Below are 22,245 nucleotides of genomic sequence, written 5' to 3' on the forward strand. Positions count from 1 at the left end.
TTTGAGGATGGGAGGGAAATGTTGACGTGTAACTTGCTTTATAGAAGCCGAGGAGTCCTCTGCACTTCCACAAGAAAACACTAGGATTTTGGATATGGGAAATGATTCGTTTTGGTAAACGATGAAGATATAATTTGAAATGAATACGAAAGCATTTACACGGATTATCGATACCGATAGTGCGATTACTACGCAAACCAACCATAATTGATCCGGATTCCGTCGCTCGCCAGGAGCAAGCAACATATTCAACGGACCAAACACTATTGACGCGGTTCGTTCTTCACCCGCTCACTTCGTTTTTTTCACCAGCGCAACGCGAGCCGGACACAATTGATCCGGATTCTGTCGCTCGCCCCACAAAGGAGCAAGCAACAGATTCAACGGACCAAACACTACTGACGCGTTTCGTTTTTCACCCGCTCACTTCGTTTTTTTCACCAGCGCAACGCGAGCCGGACACAATTGATCCGGATTCCGTCGCTCGCCCACAAAGGAGCAAGCAACAGTTTCAACGGACCAAACACTACTCTTTAGTAATCACTTGAGACATTCTTGCAGAAACTCCTTGCGAAATCTCTAAAGGAATCCCTGTAAATGTCTTGGCTGTCTTGGTAGTGTAATTCGAACAACACGCCAAGCCGTTCCCATAGGGGACGTTAGCCAAAAAGAAGGATGTTTCAAGTAAAAGTGTTCTATATGGTATGCCCTCTTCAACATCTAATCCAATTTCTCTCGTCGTTCCCTTACGGTACCTATCCATCTAGTATTCATTGCTTTCTTCTCCATGCTCCCTCTTACTTCAAGTAAAATAGACCGATATGCCGGTAACCAAATTAAATGCCTGTAAATATTGGTTGCAGGAATCCTAGGACGAATTGCTTATCGAATCCCTGGAGAAACTCCAGGAGGAATTGCTAAGATATTCAGCCTATCAAGAGCCCTATCAAAACTGGTCTAAAATATATCATGGTAAACAATATTTCTTCCTGGAGCACTAATTTTTTACTAATTTGGTGATAACCGAAATAAAATTCAAGTATGACAACTTTATGTTTAAGAGACCCATATAGCCTCAGCGGTAAACGCGCAGCTTTTCAGTAAGATAAAACTAATGGGGGGTTTGATTCCCACCGGTCGAGGATCCTTTGGGGTTGGACATTTTTTCGACTTCCCAGGTATACAATATCATCATGCCTTGGCATATATACATAGGCAAAAATAGTCAGATGGAAAACCTCTCCGTTAATAAATGCTGAGAAGCAGGCTCTGTTCCACTAGGTGCGTAACGCCAGGTATATGGCATGGTGTCCATTTACATCTGGATGAAAAATCATGTATTTTGAGCCGTCGCATGATGGTACTATATGATGGTCTGAAAATGTCCACATCACACCCTAGCGGAACCGATTCCGGAACACTCCGAAATACCGGCCAAATCTAAATGTTGGTCCTCTTGGTGCTCTTGTAAATCGGAATGAAAAACCATGAAATTCGAACCGTCGTTATATACATGTGTATGAACTGCTGAATATGATATACGCCAGTTCCTTCTAAAACAGGTTCCAGGTTCACTTGTGCCCTTGTGCCCAGAATGGCCATACTGACAAACAATTTCCAGGGTTCCATTCTTGAGTTCCATATCTTTTATATAAAGCTAAAAGAACCAAAATCGGTTCAAAAATGGATTTTTGAGAGCGTTTTAAAGTCATGGGTCATTTTTGACCCTTAATGCATAATGTGTAACTTTTTCTTAATGCATTAGGAAGGTTAATAGAAATGCTAGATAGAGCTCTGACTCAACTGTTTTATAGTTTTCTATTCTCGAGAACTACACAAGATAAAGAACCATGTAATAAATCCTCTTATCTAAATTGCGCAGGCATGCATCGGATATAATGCACATCTACTCTGTTTTTTAACAGATCGCTGGTATTATCTTTTACTATCTCAAATCTGCAATCAAACTCAACCGCAAATACAAATCAGTACACATTTGCTACGATTATTTCCAATCGGTGTACATACTTCGTAAAGATTGTTTAGCCTTCACAGATTCCTTTATTACGAGATTACTACTCGCGCCCTTATTGCGAGAGAATACTGTCCGGGGATTGCAATTTACTGATAACGAAATGCAACGAAAATGATTATATGACACCGACTAGAATCACATAGTAGTGCTAATAGCTCTACGAAGCTGTAGCAAATAAGCCAATCCTCTTGACTAATTAATCGCTTTATTATAATTCTAGCGAAAATGAAGCTTGTTCTAAAAAGTGTTTTGCTGATGGTTTTGATTTATAAATCGTATTGTTCATCGACAAAACCAAAATACCACATAGCAACTTATGCAGTTTGTATCATTGGTGGTCTGTTCCTTTATCAATGTTTTTTTTTTCAAAACTACCCATTTTTTGCAGGCCAATTGGTTCGAATCGTCGGAATACTGTCATCGGAAGGGCATGCAATTGGCCATAATCGACTCGGAGGAGAAACAGGACGCCGCAGTTCAGGCCGCCGAAGCCGAGGAACTTCATTCGTCCGGTTTCTTCGGAGTTTGGCTGGGTGCCACGGATTTGGCTCGGACCGGCAATTTCGTGTGGCACAACACCGGAGCAAGGATGCGTTTCTCGCGTTGGAAGCCCGGAGAACCTAGTGGTGGAGGCGAGCATTGTGTGGTGTTGTACTACTGGCCCAAACAGGGATTCAACTGGACCTGGAATGACGCTCCTTGTGAAAGGGATTATCTGTATGCTATTTGTGAGAACGCTGGAGGGACGACGTGCATAGAGGAGTTTTAGCAGTGGCAGATTGAGTCAAGATAGTTGAGGGTTTCAATGCATTGTTAAAAGTTATTGGCATTTAAAATATAGCTATTGTTATAAAGGTATGCGATATGCATTTGGTGGTAGTGGTACAAAACAAAACGATACAGGATTTTTTAGAACTCGTGAAGATGAAACGAATTGTTTAGTGAAGTTCGACACAAAATCCCATATTGTACGAAATTTTTAAAAACGAATCAGAGTTTTTTATTGCGCTTCATTTTTTCAACATTATTTCTTTTGTAATTTTGTTGTAAAACATTTTCAAGCGTGTGTTGTCTACAGTATAGCATATATGGCAAACTATAGCTCTTTTTCGGTGTTGCGTGGACAGAATCTGAAACAAAGCCCTAAACATTCAACTAGTTTTTTTTTCTCTAAGGCAGTTTTTAAACTATGCGGACTTTTTGGGAAACGAACCAATAATCTAGCCTCTTTTCAAACTCATACGACAGTTCGGTTCTACCGCGTCCAGTTGCATTTCATACTCGAAGTACTTAATGTTTTTTCTCCGCCACTAGTGAATTTTTTAAGTTTTACCCAGTGAGTTCAGCTAAAAGTGCGGTTGGGATCGCGAAAGACTACTGGACTGTGGGCATCCATTGTGAGATCGACCAGCTCTGTGCGGCGCGGTAGGAGAACAGGGTCCTAAAATGTTTAATGAAATCTTCTTTTTCTTTAATAACACGAAAAAGCATGTTACAGTCGAATTTCGTTCGTTGCACTTCGTTTTAATTGGGCTTCCGTTAAGTGGGCTATAGCCCACCTAAAACGAAGGCAAGCGTCACTTTCTGACATAAACCGCAATTTGTCAATGTTGGTAGCCCTGAATTTCTATTGTAATCGGTGCTTTGACAGCTCAAATCTTAGCCCGATTAGTGAAAGTCTTTCACTAATCGGGCCACGGGCTTAGTGCAACGAACGAAAGTTGACTGTACTGGGGATTTTTTTTTTTATTATCGTACAAATTGGGCCGAAGGGTCTCATATTTTCATGAAACTTTTTCCACAGGCAGGGCTCATGGATATATGAATAAAAAAAATTGAGAAAAATTCAGGGTCGCCTATTTTTCCGGAAAACTCAGGTGGAAATTTTTTGTTTTCCTTTGACACTACTTACTTTGAAAAATCATAACTCAAGAACGAAGCTGTTCGCACATAAAATCAAGTGCGAAGAGAGTATTGTGGCGCCATCTGTACTTCACTATAGGAAATCCCACAGCATGGAAAAACTATGGCTACTGAACATGGCGCCTTTCGGAATTCTTCGTTTTGCTATTCCGGCAACTTCATCAAGATGGAGAAACCCTGGACTATAAAAGGCGTTTGGTCATCGGTTCTCCCTCTCTTACTCTACGGCATCGGCGACCATCATCACCGTCATCAACGAAGCAGAGTCACAACAAATTAGTGATACTTTTACCACCCACTGGAGGTGAACTGCTAGAATTTGAATATTGATTTAAAGTTAAGTAAAAAGTAATAAAGTAGTGAAATTAATAGTTACCAAGATTAAATAAAGTGTTATAAGACTTACCATTGCTGTGTTGTGCTCCTAAGTACCTGTGAACAAGAAGAAATCGTACTTACCTGTGGCGCGAACATTGTCCCCATTGTGAGGGGTGGTGAAATTGATTTGAGCACAGATTTGCTGTTTCTACCCGAGTTATCAACAGAAGCATCGTAGAAACAAAATTTTTTATTTAAAAATTTAGGCAAATTTTCTCAAAAATCCAAAAAAAAATATGAACTGGAAAAAGTTTTCCACAAAATTTTCCACCGTTGGGAAAATTCGTAAAGAAAAGCCGGAAAAACTATGCCCGAACTCGTGGAAAATTTTCAAAAAAATATTTTTGAGAAGGTAATTTTATAAGCTTTAATCAATGAAATTTTTGCAATGCACTTTTTTTTCGTTTTTGAGTTATGGCCAATTTTGTGAAAAATGTCCAGATGTGCCATATAAGACTTTTCTTTGAAAAATCATAACTCAAGAACGAAACATTGTAGAAACAAAGTTTTTATATGAAAATTTAAGCAAATTTTCTCAGAAATCCAAAAAAAAATATGAACTGGAAAAAGTTTTCTACAAAATTTTCCACCGTTAGGGAAATTCATAAAGAATAGCTAGAAAATCTATGCCTGAACTCGCGGAAAATTTTTATTAAAATATTTTTTAGAAGGAAACTTTATAAACTTCAACTCTAGTAACTTTTAGGATGTACTTTTTTTTGTTCCTGAGTTATGGTCAATTTTGTGAAAAATGACCATATTAGCCTTTTCTTTGAAAACCCATATTTCAATCGAAGCATCAGAAAAACAAGGTTTTTTTTTATCAAAGCAATTGCAAATTTTCTAAAAGTTCTGAAAGAAACGATATGGGATTGGTTTTAATGAAGTATAAGTCGGATTGGATTTTATTTTTCATGAAATATTACACCATTAAGCAAAGCTGAAAAAACTGTTTCTTTTCAATTCCAAGGGATTCTTTCTTTTCTATGGAACAAATAAGATTCTTTTTTATATTTTTCTTTAATTTTATTTATTCAATTATTCAGTACATAACTTACATTTTATCTTAAAACTATCTATTTTTTCAACCGGGAAGATTGCCTTTGGTTGCTACCACCAGAAGATTTTCGTTTCTTTGTAGTATTAAGAACAAAGCATGCTGTATTTTCTTGGTTTTCATGTGCATCTGAGAATTCACTCGCAAAAATGCTTCGTTCGTCTTTTGGAATAAATGAATGATATTTTTTTGTTCCAGGAATTGGAACAAGGTTAGAAAATCTCTCCTGAAGTAATTTTTCAGCCTCTGAATAGTCATTTTCAGTTGCATAGATGAATTCCCAATCTTTTTTAAATTGGTCTTTCACCTTTTGCGACACAGCCCAGTCAAAAAATTGTTTGGCGTTATTAATTTCCGCTGACTTTCTAATACTAGCATCTATAGCCATTCGCTTAATATTGCCACCGATACCATCACATGGACCTTTTCCATGTGAGGTTGGGAAAAAGTGCCAGTCTGCTCTAATTTTAAAATCATTTTCATGGTTGCATAGATTTTTGAAATTTGATTTATTTTTGTACTGCTCTCCGCAACCATCAGAAAGATAAATGATTTTTTCAAGCTCAGGAAATTTATTTTTCAATCTTGAAATAAGTTTTGTTTGAAAAGCATAAACTGATGTCGTGTTATGCTTTTTTATGTCAGCAATTACAACAAAATTTAAGACATCGAAGATTTGTCTTTGTAATAAATTACAAATGGATGTATTGTTACTTGAGGTCGTACAAAGTAATGGCTTTGAATGGAATCTTGTATCACGCACGAATAATTTTCCACGAAATCCATCTGCCACATTATTTCTTTGTTTTCAACTAGTGATTCCTTTTTAGCTCTTATAAATTTATTTTGTTTATCTACTTTGAATTGATGCACAAGAAACTTCTCTGTGAGATTTTTCAAGTTTTCTATAAAATCATTTACATTTTCCTCTTTGTTGATAATTTCACAACGAGGAGAAATAATCCAAAAACAATACTTAACTTCTTCAACGTTGTTTTCATCTAAGCGATTGGCAACAAAATCTTATTTCTTTAATTTACAATCCCCACAGGACCTCAAGCAACAATCACCTGTACTATCTGGACATATCATTTGACTAGTTAAAAAGGTGTTAAGTTTTTTTTCTGTATTATGAACTTCAACGCAATTTGTTTTTTTCAATTTGATGCATTTTTTGCATGAATTTCATATTGTCATGTATCATGCAAACACAAACATTCATGGCCGATGAATCCTTTGTATAAACACATTGTTTTGGTTTAAGTTTCCAGAACGATGTGAATGAGACAGATTCCTGTTCACTCTTACAGGTTTCCAAATATTGTTTATATAAAGTATCCAAAGGGTCAAGCAAAAGGCGTTTTTGAACATTTTGGCGCACTCCATTGGGTAACTTAATAGATATGGTATCTTTCAAGCCAGGAAATGGCCGACTGATATCATCCCTTAGGTAAAAATTTGCAACTATGTCTTGGACATTTGATCCATGCGAGGGTCGTCCTACTTTTGAAAGTGGTTGAATCCCTAAATTGTATTTTTTTGATTCAGTTATAACGTGTTGAGACACGTCAAAAAGAGCTTTAACTTTTGCATATGACCTAGAAGCATCCAAACTTGAAGATTTTACTTGAAAAGAAATTTCCAAGAATTTAGCAAGCTCTTGTATTTTTTGTACATTATTTATAGAACCAACTGACTCACCCGAGGAAGGAGTTTCCTTTGGCGACGCCAACGAAGATAGTGGTGAAACTTGTTCCTCAAACGCCATTGCTTCTGGATGATCCGTTACGAGAGCCTTCTGGTCACCGGTAATGGAGCACTTCCTAAAAGTTACCAGAATTGAAGTTTATAAAGTTTCTTTCTTAAAAATATTTTATTAAAAAATTTCCGCGTGTTCGGGCATAGATTTTCCAGCTTTTCTTTATGAATTTCCCCAACGGTGGAAAATTTTGTGGAAAACTTTTTCCAGTTCATATTTTTTTTTTGGATTTCTAAGAAAATTTGCTTAAATTTTCATATAAAAACTTTGTTTCTACAATGTTTCGTTCTTGAGTTATGATTTTTCAAAGAAAAGTCTTATATGGCACATCTGGACATTTTTCACAAAATTGGCCATAACTCAAAAACGAAAAAAAGTGCATTCCAAAAATTTCAGTGATTAAAGCTTATAAAATTACCTTCTCGAAAATATTTTTTTGAAAATTTTCCACGAGTTCGGGCATAGTTTTTCCGGCTTTTCTTTACGAATTTTCCCAACGGTGGAAAATTTTGTGGAAAACTTTTTCCAGTTCATATTTTTTTTGGATTTTTGAGAAAATTTGCTTAAATTTTCATATAAAAACTTTGTTTCTACGATGCTTCGTTCTTGAGTTATGATTTTTCAAAGTAAGTAGTGTCAAGGGAAAACAAAAAATTTCCACCTGAGTTTTCCGGAAAAATAGGCGACCCTGAATTTTTCTCAATATTTTTTTATTCATATATCCATGAGCCCTGCCTGTGGAAAAAGTTTCATGAAAATCTGAGACCCTTTGGCCCAAACCCGTACGGTAATAAAAAAAATCCCCTACTGCAACTACTTTAGCAATTTTTTCCCGCTCTAATAACGGCTATATCATACTTGAACTTTAATTTAAAAAATTGGGTTCATAAATGAACCTTGAAACATTTGATCATGTTTGACGTTCACTTAGTCGACAAAAACACCACAGGGCTTTTAGTTTTAACACTGGGGTTGTTCCCATCTGACATTTCAGAAGGGACACGGAAAACAAAATACACCCAACATTTGAGTTTAAGTCAAGGCGTGTGACAGAACCTAAAAATAACGTAAAAATATTGTTGTTGGACTTGAACAAACGAAAAAATTGAGTCAACATATGTTTTTGGCCGAAACTTAAGCGTTTGGCACTAAAATTGAAACAGGGCTTTAGGACCCTATTATTAATCTAGGGTAATAACCAATAAAAGAGCTTCAATCCAGCCATTGCCCGTAAGTGTTTTTGTCGCTTCTTCCCACCAGCAACATACACTGATAAATACGACGACCTGTACATAACCCCATACGGTCTAGCGGCAATAATCTCCGCAGACACCTCGGCTCTCCCTGGGCACTCCGGGCGGTATGTCCCAGCCCTGTGCTAACGACATGACACAACCCCTACGTGCACACAGTACGGACCTCGGTCTCCTCGAAAATCCGAACCAAGGTAACGGATCCTATGTTGATCCAACCCAAAATACCACCAACGAGACTACTCTGCCCTCAGCGGGTAGCTCATTACCACCTTTGATTAGTAGAGCTTCTTATACGACCTCTGACTCCCACTCGCTGAGCACGAGCACAAACCCCTCCCGGAACATCGTCTCCACTAGACCCCGCCCTTATATGGCCCCTTGCCGCGCAGTAGAATGTGAATGGCTTCCTTCACAACCTCCAGGACACCCGAAACAACGCAGCGACAGCGCTGGTTGTAAGAACAAGCAAATTGGTCGGATTTCCAAACATCGCTCAAAATCGAGTTGGAACATCACCCTCCCATGTCCGTCTCGGACCTATCCGCCTATCATTAACGAAATTACGTCAACCACCATCCCTAAAACAAGCTTCTATTGGTGGACCGACGAAGCAAAAAAAGTACCCAGACAAACAGAAGTCGCATAACAGTTTACGAATAAAGTCATTTATTTACACAAATTTCATCACACCCGCACTACATGGTGGTTAATATCGTTTGATGGATGAGTTTCCTCACATAAAACGTTATTTTATGAGTTCATACGTACATTTCGTTTCGTTCCGTATACTCGTACAAAGTAAGTCGGATCAATCCGTAGCAGCTGTCAAATCAATTTTGTTATCATAAATTAAGTCGCATAAGAGTAGAGACTATTTCGCAATAAAATTTACACACTCGCATTGTATGTTATTTTTCATCATATAAAATATGCACGTATATCGCCTCCACTTTTGTACGTATAAGGCCTTTTCGCAACATCTTATACGTGAAACTTTGCGCACATAAGCATCGCATAACGCAAAAGGTGATTTCGTTATGCGTACATTCTGGTTGTCTGGGTAGTGAAGGCCCGCAGGAAAGCGCTCCGGGCTTTCCAACGGGCTAAAAAGAGACTTCCCGAAGATCATTCGGACTGGACTTTTATCCAAGAAAGTACCAGGTTGCCCGTAACAGGTTAGGTGATTCTGGAGGCCAAAGACAAATCCTGGACAGACTTCCTGGACGGCACTACCGAAGACCAGTCATCATCTGACCTCTGGCGGCGCATCAACTGCTTCAATGGCAAAAGACGGGCCAAAGGCATGGCCCTAAAAATTGACGGTGTTACGACAAAAGACCCAGGTATCATAGCCGACGTTCTGGCGGATGCTTTCCATGAACTCTCGTCCATTCGAAAATATCCCGAACCTTTTCTCAAACGCCACCCCAACCAGAAATAGCGGTTCACCGTTTTCAAGCTCCTCCAGACAAAAGCCAACCTTTCAACCGTCCTCTCTCGCTCAAAGAGCTTGAGTACGCCCTCAAAAAAGCAAAGAGAAAATCAGCTGGACCCGACGAAATCGGGAAATCGGGTACCTGATGCTGAAAAATCTTCCTCCGAGCGGTAAAGTCGCATTACTGGCAACCATCAATAATGAGTGGACCGACGGTACGCTTTCTGATAGCTGGAAGCACAGCTATGTTGTGCCCATACCAAAAAGCTCCGGTCCCGCCAACCGACCAATCGCTCTGACGAGCTGCGTGTCATGGAAAGAATGGCAAACCGCAGACTGATAGAGCACCTCGTGGAGAAAGGGCACGGCTCTGGCACTTATCTGGCCTCTCTCAGCCACATCTTGGACGATGCTCAGAAGAATGGCGAACACGTTGAAATGGCAGCACTTGATCTGGCCAAGGCTTATAACCGAGCGTGGACGCCCGGAGTGCTTGGCAAACTAGCCCGCTGGGGAATAACAGGTAACATGCTTTTGTTTGTCAAGAACTTCCTTGCCGGGCGAACATTCCAAGTTGTTGTGGGAAACCACAAATCCAAGGTAGTGAGAGAAGAAATTGGCGTACCACAGGGATCAGCATTAGCGATTACCCTGTTTCTAGTGGCAATGAGTAGCGTATTCTTGGCGCTACCAATGGGGATTTTCATTTTACTGTATGCCGACGACATTAATCGTCACAAGGAAACATCCCATGAGCATCCCGCGCAAGCTGCAGGCTTCGGTATTGGCTGTAACCAAGTGCGCACTGGACGCCGGTTTCGACATTGCTGCGGATAAGTGTATCACAAAAACCAATCACGGTCAATGGCAGACCAATGCCAACAAAAAGAGCCGTCAAAGACACTTCGACCGTGTCAAAGACGTCTGCAAAAATCGGGTAAGGCTGATCCGGAGTATATCAGGTAGACGTACCACAAGCGACAGAGCAACTCGACAACGCGTAGCTTACGCCATAATCAACAGTCGACTCCTTTACGGAATCGAGCTAACATGCCGAGCATTCGACACAATGGTGTCCTGCCTGTCTCCAACATATAACAGTACTGTAACAACACTTTCAGGCCTACTTCCTTCAACTCTAGCCGCCGCCGCTGGCGCAGAAGCCGGTATACTTCCTTTCCGCTACAAGGCAGCGATGACATTTTGCAAATGAGCAGTCAGCTATCTGGAGCGCACGGAGGACGACGGGCAGGTTTGTTTTCTCGAAGAGCAGACCAACTATGCCCTGAGAGCTGTGGCCGGTTCCACGCTTCCCCCGGTGACCGGGCTCCACCGTGTAGGACCGAGAAGCTGGAAGGCCAGAGAGATCACCCAACTCCGAAGAGGCGCAATCCCTGCAGCGGTGAAAACATGCTTCCAGCAAATATTGGAGGAACGATACAGTGACACTGAAGTATGCTACACGGATGGTTCCTAGCTAGCGGGCCGAGTGGGCATAGGTATACACGGCACCAGCTTGAATCTAGCATACCGCCTGCCAGAACAGTGTTCGGTGTTTTCGGCCGATCAATGAAAAAATGTGCAAGACTCTGACCACTATCTGGTGATGGTGAAAATGCGCCCACACCTCTCCGTCGTTAACAACGTACGGAGGGACGGCCACTATAACCTAGAGGGGCTCAAGCAACCAGATGTCGCAACTAAGTACGCGCAGCACCTAGAGTCTGCACTACCGGAAGAGGGTGAGCTGGAGGAAGCCCCTCTTAAGGACCTGGCAGTAAAAGCAGCCATCTACAATGCAGCTGAAAGCAACGTCGGGTACGTGGGACGGAGTCGACGAAACGATTAGTTCGATGAGGAATGTAGGCAGATTCTGGAGGAGAAGAAGGCAGCGTGGGCGGTCATGCTGCAGCAAGGGACTCAACAGAACTTGGAACGTTATAGACGGGAACGGCAACAGCAGACCCGCCTCTTTCAGGAGAAAAAACGCCGCCTCAAGAAATTCTATCAGAAGCTCAGCGCATCCCGCATCCCGCTTCGTGCCGCGAGCCAAGATGTGCAGGGATTAGGATGGGAGCATTTTGAAGGACGAGCGTGAGGTGATCAAAAGGTGGAAGCAGCACTCCGACGAACACCTGAATGGCGCTGAGAGCACAGGCAATGCAGAACGGGACAACGGAGGAAATGCCAAAGGAGGAGAAAATGCAAACCAGCCCCCACTTTGATGGAAGCAAAGAATGACATTCACCAGCTCAAGAACTGGTCTGGGAAACAAACAAAAATCTGGGAAACAGAACAGCTACCGGAGGAGTGAAAGGAAGAAGTAATATGCCCCACCCACATGAAAGGCGACAAGTTAGATTGTGAGAACCTTCGAGCGATCACCATTCTAAATGCGGCCTACAAAATATTATCCCAGATCATCTTCCGTTGTCTGTCACCTGTTGGTTGACCTATTGTGCCTATTAGACTGGCCCAGCTCAGTATGGGAGAAAAATAAAGTTGTATGATTCCACGGGGCACCCCTCAGGATTATTTCTTGGGGTTAGAGGAAGCCTTTCTGAAAAATTCAGCTCATTTGGTCGTTCCATGAGCTGGCGCAGTTGAATTGAAGTTAATATGGGATTTTCAGCTCAAACATATGAGCAACAGCACATCATGTACTGTTTGGATCAGGAAAATTGATGATCGCGTTCAATTGGACCCAGAATGTCAAAAATACTACTTGATGTAATAGCGAAGAATATTGTAGAAGATTGTACCATGATCAAAATTAATAAAGTTGGTGTTATAACTATCTGAAGTATATCATGCAACACTGCTTGTATTTCTTCAACATAGCTTGGAGGTAGCCACTAAGCGCATCATAGCCACCTACGACGCTGGGCGAGCTGAGACACATGTCGCATGCATATAAGTGACTGTACGGGAGTGCTGATCTAAGCCTAACTTTCAACAACTGAAAGAGTAATGAAAATGAGATTAAATCCAGATACAACCTTCTGCAACTATGTTCATTAGGGTATCAACTAGTGTATTTGTCATTCTGGGCTTATTTGAACGCGAACAATTAGTATACGGAACGAAACAGTGACATAGGATCAATTTTCAATATATTTGAGACGAATATCCCATACAAACTTAAAATCGAATGCGCCAGCTGGTGGAGCAATCATTTGAGTTGAAATTTCGAGAGAGCGTTTCTCTTACCTTAAGGCTCATATCTAGGGGGTGCCCCGTTGAGTTTTACAACTTTTTTGTTTAAGGGCCAGTCTAGTGCCTATTGTTCAATATTTTAAGCATTATCAACGCCCTGGAGTAACTTGGACTCGTGCCATGTAAATCAACTGCATCTTAACGCCCTGTGGGACAAATGTCAAGATGTACAAACGCCCTTGACTGATTTGACCTTGTCTCACGTAGATTAGGTGTACCTCAATGACCTGCATCGATTGAAAGTTACAATCTATTGACGCCCTAGAGTGATTTGAACTTTTCTCATATAGATCAGCAACATCTTAACGTACAGGGCTGTAGGACATTACTAAAAAATTTCAAGCTGTTTAAATGCCCTCGACTAATTTAACCTCATCCCAAGTAAATCAAGTGCATCTTGACGCCATGTATGTCCTCAATAGAAACTCCAAGCACTATCAACGCCCTGGAGTAATTTGACCTAATCCTATGTCGATCAAATACATCTTATCGCCCTGTAGGACATCCATTGAAAATTCAAGCTTTATCAACGTCCTGGAGTAATGTGACCTCATTTTACGTAGCCAAGTGCATCTTTACACCCTGTAGGACATCAATCGAATATTCAACGCCCTGGAATGAATTGACCTTGTTACATGTAAATAAGCTGCATTTTAACGCCCTGTGGGACAAATGTTAAGATGTATAAGCGCCCAGGTGCACCTCAATGCCCTTATCGATTGAAAATTCCAATCTGTATTGACGCTTTGGAGTAATTCGACATTGTCTCACGTAGATCTTAGATAAGGTGCACATTAATGCCCTGTAGGACATCAATTGGAAAACAGTGCAACGTCCTGGAGTAATTTGGACTCGTGTCATGTAATCAATTCATACTAACGCCCTGTTCGATATCTATTTTCCTTGTCTTACGACCTTTTCCAATGACCTTGTCTTACGTAAATCAGATGCAACCTAATGCCCTGTATCCATTGAAAATTCTAAGCTGTATCAATGCCCTGGAGTAATTTGAGCTTATTTTATGTAGATCAGGTACATCGCAACGCACTGTAGGACATCAATTAAAAATTCCAAGCTTTTTCAACGCCCTGGAGTAATTTGGCCTTATTTCACATAGTTCAGAAACATCTTAACACTTTGTATAATATCAATCGACCAAGCTATATCAATGGTCTGAAGTAATTCTATTTATTCTATATAGATCTTTGCAAGATCTGGAGGATATAAACACCCTGTTTAAAATCAATAGAAATTTCTTAGTAGTATCAACGCCCTGGAGTAATTTGACTTTATCCTTCGAAGATCAGGTGCATCTCAACGCTCTGATTGATGTCATCGAAATTGTCAAAATAAATCAACGCCCTGGATTAATTTGTTCCTTTCTTACGTATATATTTACGTCCTATATGCCATCAATTGGAAATTCTAGCCTGTTCAACGTCCTGGAATATTTCAAGCTTATCTTATGTAGTTCAGGTGCATCTTAACACCCTTTAGAACATTGATTGAATATTCCAAACTGTATTACCGCCCTGGAGTAATTTGACCTTATTCTATGTAGATCAGGTAGATCTCAACCCAGACAACCAAAATGTACGCATAACGAAATCACCTGGAGGCTTTGTATGTGCAAAATTTCACTTATAAGATGTCGCGAAGCTATTCAGCATGACCAAGCTGAGGGTCGTGGGTTCGAATCCCACCGGTCGAGGATCTTTTCGGGTTGGAAATTTTCTCGACTTCCCAGGGCATAGAGTATCATCGTACCTGCCACACGATATACACATGCAAAAATGGTCATTGGCATAGTAAGCTCTCAGTTAATAACTGTGGAAGTGCTCATAAGAACACTATGCTGAGAAGCAGGCTCTGTCCCAGTTTGGACGTAACGCCAGAAAGAAGAAGATGTTGCGAAAAGGCCTTCTACGTACAAAAGTAGAGGCGATATGCGTGCATATATAATGTGATGATTAATAACATACAATGCGAGTGTATAAATTTACTCCTGAACTAACCTGTTATCTTATGCGACTTAACTTATGATAACAAATGTTGATTTGACAGCTGCTACGGATTGATTCGACTTACTTTGTACGAGTGTACGGGACGAAACAAAATGTACAAACGAACTTACAAAAAAAAATGTTTTATGCGAGGAAACTCATCAATTTGACGAGTTTATCCACGGTGTTTTGCGGGTTTGATGTAATAAGCATGAATACACGAGTTATAACGTGAACTTTCATGCGATTTCTGGTTGTCTGGAAATGCTCTGTAGGTCATTACTTAAAAATTCCAAGCTCTATCAACATCCTGCAGTAATTTAATTGAGGTCCACATTAAATAAATTGAATCGTAACGCCATGTAAAAATCAATCAAATTTTTCATTCTGTATCAACGCCTTGAAGTGATAATACTTTGTTTCACGTAGATCAGCTGCATCTTAACGCCCTGTAAAAAACAAAAACAATTAAATTTTGTTTGATCTCTGTCCTCAACTAACGTATATCAAGTGGAGAATAGTATTTGGTACTTTAGTTGCGTCGTCTGCTCTTGCGAGAACGAGTGATGCAATCAAGATCAATGTTGATTGTGTATGCTGAGCAATTTATTTACTATATTTATTTATTTATTTATTTATTTATTGTCGTCAATCATGTTTGTAGACCGTTACAGAGAGTTTCTTATGCGCTAGTTACACTGTATTATTGGTGAGTTCTTTCCGTTTTCACGTTGTTTACAACATCTATATTTTGTCTCATATTATATTTCCATACTATTTGTCAAACGATTTTGCTACTTTTCCTCGAATGTCGCTTCTGCGAATGACAGTTCCCCGAATAATCCTTTTCCTCGAATCCCATTTTTCCGAATGACCTGTCACTTCGAGAAGTGATGCAGTTCATGAAGGTGCAAGAATAGTTCTCAGTGACAGAGTGCTACCAGATGACTGGTCCGTTCACTACTCTGAAATGTACATGTAGGAAGTTGTGAAACTCGGAGAACAGACATTCAAGGGATTAACCTTCAAGGAAACGACAATGGTCATTGGCACACTAAGCTCTCAGTTAATTTCTGTGGAAGTGCTCATAAGAACATTAAGCTGAGCAGCTGGTTCTGTCCCAGTGGGGACGTAATGCCAGAAAGAAGATTTGGCTGAAAATTGAACACCTCTTCTTAAAGTTAAAAAAAAGTTCGAACGTTGTAGATGTCCTGCTCTTAGAAAACTCAAAAAAAATCTTCGTTAACTTAATTATTTGATTTATTTTTTTAAAGAAAAAAATATAATATTTTTCTATATGTATGTATAATATATCAATACTTTAAGTTCAAATATAATTCATCATTTGAAACATTGAATATTAAGTGTTAATTTATTAATGCTTAACTTGAAAACTTTTCTTTGCTTCCTAATCAAATTTTCTTAGTCTGACAGGACTGAGAATACGCATAATACTTCGTAAAAAATGTTTCCAGTTATGGTTGAGTAATTATCGCTGAAATGTGATAACCATTGGCATACATAATTAGAATTACAGTTTGTGTCGTATTTCGCTTCAATTTCAAAAACTAGAGGAGAAGCGTTTTGGTTAATTAAAATTGCGAGGCGAATGAACTAGCTAATCAAGTTTAAACCCTTATAAATAAAAAACAAAAAATAACTCAAATTGCTCAAGCCTAGTTTGCAAAAAGCTCTGTTTTTTGAAAAAAAAAAATCAATGTATTTCTTCACGTATCTTTCTTCTCATATATTCCTTGAAACAAAAAGCTAATAAAAATCTGAATTTGAGCAGCTGCATAAACTGTCCAATAATATTAACCGAATGAACGAATTTCTGATTAAATCCAAACATCATATTTTTCATAAGGCCATTTCGTTCTTAGTCAATTTATCAAACAAAAAGAAATACAAGAAAGTCAAGTAATATAAAATATAATACTATTCAGTTGTATGGTCAAAATCATGCTTTTGACTTTTGACTGTTGCATCAATTTGCTTAACTTTTTCACAATATTGTTTAAAAAGCGAAAAGCAATAACAATATATTGTTTTAAAAGCGAAATGCCGAACATAAGAAAAAAAAAATTTGAGGCGAACACAAAAACGTTTTCAAATAAACGGTTCGATGAGGTTTTTGGATTTGCACTCGATGTTCCGTTTTACATTCAGTGATAGGTTCTAAAAGACTGAGTTTATTTCATGAATTGAGATTAATTTTAAAGTGCACATCGTAATAGTCTTAGTTGTTAGACTCTAATAAATAGTCACAGCCATTTTTATGGTAGTTTCAATTGGTGCAAGGAGTAAATAATTTTAACTTTTTGCATTAGCAAATTTATCAACTGAATCATTTTAAGCCCATGTACTTGATATCTTCGTTCCATATTTTAATAGAAATGGAATACAAACTAAATACGTGCAAACCCATAGCAAATATAACCTCCATCATAGTTGATCCCTATATACTTAAATAATTATGATATTTCTTATGAGAAAACATCAGAACGCCTAGAAACAGAAGAAACAGAAGCGCCCTCTGGGCTATAGTAACGCCCCCCTCAAAAAGGGACGACTAAGAAGCTCAAATTTCACGACGACAGGGCTGTACTTAGTATTTCATTTGATACCGTAAAAATATCGGGGAAATATCTTCAATTTGATGAAACGAAACAAAATTGGAAGACATCAAATTCGTCCAAACAGATTTCACGAAATTTCATTCCGAACGATATTTGGAGTTACCATTCAAAATATCGCATACCCAAAATTGCAATGCAGTATAAGTAGAATCGAACACAACTAAATGTTATCTCAAGCAGCAATAAAGCTTCATAACCATATGTTACTTATTGCAATACTTGAAATTTGATGATGTATACGATGATTACCTACAACGTTTTCTATACCACATACACTCTAATCAATTGTGTTCTGAGCTGGCACAATGGAATGATGATGTGCATTCCCCATAAAATATTTTACTTTTATCATGCATCAATCAACTTAACTCAGCAAGATGGGTTTACCTTGCCTTCCCTGTGACCACCTGAATAGTATATTGCCTGACCACCGTATTCAATTACAGGGGCGGTTCGATTTTGGAAACGCTCATTTCATCTTTCCAAAGATCGTCATTTATCAGCTTTGGCAACACTTTCTTCTGATGTTTTTGCTAACCAGTCATACAAGGGCAGATTTTCTTGTTGACAAAATCGGAACGGCACCTTGCAATCTTCATTCCATTCGTTGCTCCGAGAAGTGATGCCACTCGAGTATTGTAAACAGGAAGATGGTTAGGTATTTATGATATGAAAAACTAAACAATGTGTAGTATACTACTCTATATCAGCAGAAACCAGCAGAAGGATGCAACAACCATCGGAAACACATGCCTCTGAGTGGGCAGGGAGCTGACCTGAGTAGAATGTGATTTCAAAATCCTATCAAAATGATATTAAATTTTGTTTTTCAGAACAGATTGATAACAGGTTATCATAGCAATTTTCGAGATCTGAATTTGTTTTGAATTTTATTTGATCATCAAACCAAACAAAAATAAATGACTCATGAAACTAACAGAAAACAAAAATTCTGGGTTTTTATTATGAGTTTCCCAGACAATGAGACATGGATAACTAATTGAATTGATCATCATACGTGAGCAGACTGATTTAGAAGAAAAACGATGGAAAAGTAAGAAGAATATTTCCATTTTAAGTTTTCATAACATCAAAATAAATTTTCGATTAGTCCTCATTGCCTGCTCGGGTTACCAAGGCCTCTCCCATTCGCTGCCAACCTTAGGTCCGAGTTGGATCTTACAAAAAACATCACGTCTGCGATGGTTGGAAAGTCAGCGATGATTGAGATGCCAACGGGATCCGGGAATGCATGTTGCATACACTGAAATGCAGTCCAAACTCACTGCAAGTTGTGCATTAGGGCGGCTCAAAGCTCAAAGAAGTTTGAAACTACAATCTCCTATATTTTTCTAATTATCCTTGCGATAAAAATATTGTTTTGCGATGTTTTCAGCTTGTTCGCTGTATATTTAAGGGTGGCTTAAAGGCGATGTATGTTTATATAAAACATACTTTGCACAAATTTTAAAACTAAAATTCCAAACACGTAAGCACGAATTTATTAACTCATATTAAAAACTCATCCATCAAACGATGGTAAAGAAGGTTGATCATCTACCTTTGGAAGGCTTTTTGTTTAAGATATTTGCAAAAGTTTTGCCATAATCCCATATAGAAATTATGAATATCTCCTCTCTCATTCGTTTGGTTGAATTGCTCTCTTCAGCTCTTACTTCATCATGGTTTGAGGAATAAGTTTTTACTATGAAATGATAATTGTTTTTCAACATTTTAGCACAAACGTTCTTGGAACAATCTTCAAAATTTCTCTATAGTTATTTCTATATGATCATACAATGTTTTTCAGTAACCTCTAAATAATCATCGAAAAACCTAAAAATGTCACAGCACTCTATTTTCATTGTAAGGATGATAAGAAAGATACGGGAGATTGGATTCTAAAACGTTTTTGAATTTTGATCCGCCCTACTGTACCATACGCGTGGACGGAGGGTTTCCTCCGAGGACGGAACATGGCGGAGAGTAAATTGAATTTTCCCATCAGGAATTGATACATTATTTCCGCAGCTTCGATTGAGTTATTCCAATATTGTTCCATAAGCTGCGGACAAAGTATCGTCGTTACAAAGAGAGAAGCTCGATTGGAAAAATATCTATGAAAGGGAGGATATGTGGGTAATAAAAATAGTATCGGAACTGTTGTGTTTTGTGATTATGACTGTTGCAGTGTTAGCCGTTTTGATCGTATAGTAATTGTCAAGAGAATCTTTCAAAGAGATTCTGTAATGCCATGTTTTCGACCACAAATCCATAGTGCTTTTTAAACACGCGCATTTATGAAAAAAGGCAATGCTCAACGTGGGTGGGAATAATTTCTCGAATAAGAAACTTTTCTGAAACTGAAGAGCATGATCTGTTTTTGTTGAAATGTACTACAACGAAACCAAAAAGAAGACATTCTACAATAAAAACATATTTTTGCAAAATCGTAGATGCTTGATATTTAGAATGTTTAGGAAAAAGACATCCCCACAGCAGGCACAAGTCGGGATTTTCAAACGAAGATATGAGTTTTTTTTTTCACTCAATAAACTGCCCATACTCGCATAACAGTCCCATTTATATAGGAAATCCCATATAATATGGGACTGTTATGCGAGTATGGGCAGTAAAGTTGTCCGTACTATCAAATTAGTAGCTGAGAAAGAAGCATCAGTTGCAAATAAAGCCATTCATTCAATCAAATATAAAAATAAATACAGCTCACTCCAGTTATAAACAATTTAGTAAACACATATGTAGTACCGTGTTATCTTCAAAGCAAATTAAAAGGAACGAAAACGTCTCACTTGCGTCGAACAAAAAAGAAACGACCAGCAAATTATAGCTGTGACTTCGATGCGGTAGAATGCCATGCTAGTAGCCCGGGTAATAATTTAGCACGTACCTTGTGCAACTATTCGCCTGATCGAAGGAAAAGCATACGATTTGAATTGATCTTGTACCTAGATTAGATTACCTTAGGATTATTAGTGCCGATATGGGAGTCAGGAAATCCATCATGGTAGGGAAAAGGTGAAAATATGAACACCGTCAACTGAAACTATCTTCAGAGAATTTTTATCATGCACCGATTATTTATATTGTAATCTAAAGTTTTTGTATTGATATGGAGGTAAAAGGAAGAGATCATTTATACGAAAACCAAGATTAAAAAAAAAAAAAAACAAGTTTGTAAATCAGGCCTGATGTATTTTTGTTCTTGGAGGTCTTGAGGGTTTTCAATTAATATCGTAAATTATGGTTTTGAATCAGACATCTTCGGATTGTATTTTAAATGAGTTACAATAATTTGCAGATATATTTTCAGGAATGCGATAGAAATTTTCAAAAATGATTGTTTTGACCACGTATTTTGTTTAATGTTCATTTAACCCTCAAAGTGCGAGTAAATAAACTTTCGCATCATATTTTGTTAGCAATAAACAAAAGTTAAATAATAACTATCATAGTTTCGATTCGTTAAATTTTTCACAAATTCTCGAAAAATTATAAAAGCAGACTTACCTCCGAATAGTAAACAAACTCACATTATCCATGCATCGTATTCAGCAGACAAAATTCTACACTTTTCATTATGAACCTACTCAGTTCCCGCTTTAATAACGTATAATTGCCGGATTAACAAGATTACATAAGTCAGATTTGACTTCCGTAACGACGCTCTATTATGTGGAAAGAATGAAATGAATGAAATCAAAACACTTTTTGAGTAGATTTTACACTGTTACAAAAAAAAAATTAATAAAACGATTTATAGGGGAAGCTGGTCCACTTCGGACCTTTTTCTAATTCGGACCATCAAGGATTTCTCAATACTGGCGCTACTGTAATGATCGAGTATACCGTTTTTTTTACCCACCGTCTGGCTAGGACTAGGAACGTTCCAATATTTCCGATATATCGGAATATCGATAAGTTGCTTTCGATATTCGATATTTTGGTATCGATATTTCCTATTCAATATATCGGTAATACCAATATTTTCTTTCGATATATCGTAATCTAATATATGAAAAACAAGTATAGGGTTTAAGCATTAGAATAAGCCTATACATGTTGTAGAACGTTTTACTTTTACTCTACACGTTGTTTGAAGTTGTCTGTGAGATCGAAAGAGCACAAGCATATGGCGCACAGTAAAAGTCAAAAGAACAAAAATTTTAAGGCGCGTACCGTTTTGATTCATATTACGGACACTTAAGGACTCAGGGAAATATAACCCAGCATAGAGCATACAAAATAATTCATTCTGTATGATTCCTTAGCGCTATCGAGCATCGGAAGCCCTTTACTTTCGAACGGTGGGTGAAGAATACGATTCCGCAACTTCAATGGCCTTTTCATGATTCTTATTCCGGACGCTTCCTCACTTTTGCCTCATATTCCGGACACTTTGAATCGAATTCCGGACAGCTCATGATAATCATTAATGGAACAGTCAAATCATCAATCGAAATCGTTAAACCACCAAAAAGACATCTAAGGTAGTTGGGCATTATAAATTTTTAAAGATATTT

At 38.5% G+C, this 22,245-nt stretch overlaps 1 protein-coding gene across 1 annotated transcript; it reads left to right on the forward strand.

Moving 5' to 3' along the window:
- Positions 1 to 2,161: 2,161 nt before the first annotated feature.
- LOC5574764 (perlucin-like protein) lies at positions 2,162 to 3,136 on the forward strand. The gene is made up of 2 exons (XM_001661598.3): positions 2,162 to 2,356; positions 2,424 to 3,136. The coding sequence occupies exons 1-2, from the start codon at positions 2,261 to 2,263 to the stop codon at positions 2,802 to 2,804; spliced, it is 477 nt and encodes a 158-aa protein (XP_001661648.2). The 5' UTR covers positions 2,162 to 2,260; the 3' UTR covers positions 2,805 to 3,136.
- The last annotated feature ends 19,109 nt before the right edge of the window (positions 3,137 to 22,245 follow it).

This window comes from Aedes aegypti, chromosome 3 (assembly GCF_002204515.2).
Source record: "Aedes aegypti strain LVP_AGWG chromosome 3, AaegL5.0 Primary Assembly, whole genome shotgun sequence".
NCBI lineage: Eukaryota > Metazoa > Arthropoda > Insecta > Diptera > Culicidae > Aedes > Aedes aegypti.